We start from the raw sequence: 3920 nt of genomic DNA on the forward strand, positions 1-3920 counted from the left end.
TCAATAAGCAAAGGTGCGAGGCTATGTACGAAAGTATAAGCAAAGTCTAAGTGGAGCGTATTGGTAAGTCGGATGGATCACGAATCATGAACCGGGAATGAAGTACAAGTAAAAGCGGATTCGTAAGTGTAGCGGATCAGTAAGCAAAGCGGAAGTAAAGGATAACCGGTATACCGGTGTACAGGAATACCGAAAGGAGATGAACGATAGTTAGAGTTATATGAACAGGAAATGAAATAAGAATCAAAGCGGATCTGTGGACCGGACGACGGATATGTTCATCGGATCTGGATCGGATCTGTAACCGGATATATGGTATATGACAAGAGCGTCCAAAAGCTGATGAATGGTGCAATTTTATGCGAGTTTATCCAGTTGCACTCGCAGTTGCTTGGCAAATGTGGACCCATCAACCAGATGAAGATGCACCTGCTCCACATAAACGTACTAAGGTACACCAAGCTGTTCTTAAATCGAAAGAGCTGCTGCATACATAAGTGTCATATCAAAAACCTTGCTCGCGACGAGGATGCACAGGGTGATGATTACATTGCTCTTGAAGACATCGAGGCAAGCCGCAACTATCATGATCACTATCAAAATGTGCTGTGCTATTGTACTGCAACACGGATTTTTGCCTCTCGATCCATCACACCCCAAGAGGCAACTCGTGCGTCCAATTTCATGTCTGAAGCGTCACAATCATGGGCTGCAATGAACTGCCACCTAACACTGAACTATCACTTTGCCAGCCATGTGCTCGAGTATATCAATACATACGGTCCAGCATATGTGTGGTGGGTGTTTCCATACGAGCGAGCCATTGGTGTCCTTGGAAAGGCTAACCACAATGGACATGGAGGTGGCGAAGTTGAGGGGACATTCATGAGGGCTTGGTGGAAGAGTATTTGATCCAGGAGCTGGTAGGCCACACTTTCTAGTAATTCACTGTGTCTTCACTGATTGTCCATTAGTTGATGCACCTACAGGTGCGGCCTAATCAAACAGATGAAGACGAGAAAATTGTCCAGTTATTGTTAAAAGCAGTCAAAGGTGGCGCGGAACTCAATCGCCAGAAGAGGAACACTCCTGAACTACCTTGCCCTTCTATCTGCACCGGAAGACTCAGGTTCATGAGTTTGTTATCAATTACAGACACAAATTAAAGAGTTACTACTAGTCAAGATCGTTCTCCCCAATCGATTTAAGATAATTCCCTTGCGACCTCTCAACATCTATCCTGTCGTCCTACATTTTCTTCGACTGCAGTTCCCTCACCTAAATTTGATCTTGGATGCTGGAGAAGCATTGCATGGGATTCCATTTGAATCCCGTGGTGCAAGATCATATGCTACAGTAAATATCAGGGCCGCAAAGTATGGATCCTCACTTCATCACCGCGGCAAGGGATTCTGCTATGGTTATGTCGATGGCAGACATGCAGCTCGAGTCGACTACAACCTGTCTGTCACTATCCCTCATCAAAATCCTCCTCTAATTGTCAATTTGGCCCTTATCTGACGGTTTCAAGAGCCTGCCTGAGACATTGAACATCCGTGGTCTTTGTCAGCAACTGATCTCGGAATCGTGACTTGGAAATACAATGAACTGGGCAACCTTGAAGCTTGTCTTCTTGAGGACTTTACAGGTCAGTTTGCATTTGCACGAATCTGTGTTCCTCATGCTGGTCATTTCTGGGTTACATTCTCCTTGAACACTGTGAGTGCACGAGTTGAATAACCTCTGTCAAATCAGCTGAACTTCAGATAGACCACTCAAGAACCTGATAGCAGTGACAACGAGTGTCACGAGTGAGCCTCATGAGAGTTGATCAATTACTGGATGCTGTTACAAAGAAGAATCTATGGTAGTATAATGATAACGAGCAATTCCGAGTCCAAAATATAGCAAACCTGATCTAGTCCATGAATGTGAGTAACCTAAACTGACTCGGATGACGAGCTTTCGGAGTATGATATGTCTGCATCGTGATTGTCGGTCATAAGTGCCTCCTGCTGTTCGCGGTCCTCTCGCATCAGGCTCTTAAGCCATTGTGTCGAGACTGCCCATCGTGGAGTCTTGAGGCTGTTGTGTTGTGGCAAAGAGTCCACCGGCCGAGGTTGACCTTGAATCTGTGGCACTTGTTTCTTCATCCAGTTCTTCTTATCAGCCTCCCTCTCGGTAACAATCTTTTCAACTTCATCCTTGATAAGCTGAGAAAGAGCACGATACTACATTGGCGGAGGTAAGAAAATAATCAAAGATACAGTCAAAACACGACCTACATCCTTTGAATGCCACGCTGGAGGATGTGTTGTGAAGACACCCTCCTTCTTTGGCTTCTTGTAAGCTTTGCGTCTCTTGTTAACAACAATGTTGACCTCATCACTTGAACTCTGGTGTGAAGCGTCAGAGGCACTATAATCTGTCGACTGCCATTTTGGTGCAAAAGCAAAGTCGTACATCTGGTCCTTGATGTCTGGGATATTTCTGCAAGCCTCAATTGCGAGTTTGGATTTCTGTATCAATAGTTTGTTAGTGCAGGTATGTCAATACATTCATGCTCACATCAATTTGGCGCTTCTCGCGACAAGCAATGGCAACGTTCAGAGACTGAAGTCCAATCAGCCTGTTTCCCTCCTTATAGCCCTCCTTTAACATCTTGAATACTTTACCAGCAACACTCCGCAATGTCTTATCGGGTATGCCTTTGACTGCATCCTGCAAGAGAGTTGGTTCATATTTGCTTGCATCTCGACGGAACCGCTCAAAGAATGATTTGTGCCACTTGGAATTATGGGTCCATGAGTCGGCCCATTTTGGTTGAAGAACAGAAGTTGCTGTCGTTGTTCCATAAACCTCAAGCAAATCGATTTCCGTCCAGTAGGTATCCTTCCCATCCACAAGGTCAGGAAGAGCTTCATTAGACTCGATGCCCATCATCTTAAACAGCACTTGACGGATGGCACTCTAGAAGCACAGTAAGATAGGTAGCAGTCAACAAGGATAAAACAACGTACATTCATTGCATTGTTCCGAACACCAGTGGCAACAAGTGCTGTGGGTTCACGCATCTCAAGGGCCTCAATGCGCTTGATGAGGCTTTCAATCTCTCCCTCGAGCCGTGTTGTTGTTGTTGCAGCATGGTGATCTGAGAGCCTGGCTTGCTCTTTGTGAAGCCGTAATATCTCTGACTGCGAGCTCTCAATATAATTGTGTTGGCAACTCGCTTGGAGCTGAGTCTTCAAATGAGCAGAGGCTCGTTCCTTCTGGCTTAATCCCTTTGCCGATCCAAGCGGGGTACGTGACTTGAGCAAGTCGTTGTCGGTGTCATCCTTGCAAACAGGGGGGGTGCGTGAAACTCCAGTCATACGCTGCGAAGACGTTGCAGGATTTGTGTTGCAGGGTGCTGCAAACCCAACAGGCTGCATCAGGTTGGTAGTGCCATTCATTGGCTTCGACTTTGAAGCCTTTGAGGGCAGGCCCTTGTCTGTGAGGAAGGGACGCGCTGTCTTCTTACTTGAGGGTCTTATATGTTGATCAGAATACAATGACTATCACAATTGTATTCTTTAAGACTAAGGTGCCAGCTCCTCAAGTTCACGGTCAACGGATTTTCTACTTCTCGGTTGATAACGTGGTGTTTGTGGGTGGCCAAAGGGTAATAAATTACTTCTTTGCTAGATCACTTCTTGATAGTAAAGGAGTATGTATATTTTGTCAGGTTAACTTAAACCTAGTAGGTAATATGGACCTCTCTGAACTGAATGTTGCACGAATACGTAAAACGATGAATAAAACGATAGATTATTGTATAGGCGATCCCTGTAAGATAGTATACAATCAATCTAGACTAGTGAATACAATTGTTTTCAAAGGCAACTCATAGGCCTTCACTTTCTTCGTGATCTCACAGTGTT

At 45.1% G+C, this 3920-nt stretch overlaps 1 protein-coding gene across 1 annotated transcript; it reads right to left on the reverse strand.

Moving 5' to 3' along the window:
• Nucleotides 1–1940: 1940 nt before the first annotated feature.
• DFJ58DRAFT_845717 (uncharacterized protein) lies at nt 1941–3452 on the reverse strand (the record flags this gene model as incomplete). The annotated part of the gene is made up of 4 exons (XM_041393189.1): nt 1941–2231; nt 2286–2519; nt 2569–2970; nt 3021–3452. The coding sequence occupies 4 exons, from the start codon at nt 3450–3452 to the stop codon at nt 1941–1943; spliced, it is 1359 nt and encodes a 452-aa protein (XP_041238587.1).
• Nucleotides 3453–3920: the final 468 nt, after the last annotated feature.

The sequence above is a fragment of the Suillus subalutaceus genome (genome assembly GCF_016647625.1).
Source record: "Suillus subalutaceus strain FC151 chromosome Unknown DFJ58scaffold_146, whole genome shotgun sequence".
Classification (NCBI taxonomy): Eukaryota; Fungi; Basidiomycota; class Agaricomycetes; order Boletales; family Suillaceae; genus Suillus; species Suillus subalutaceus.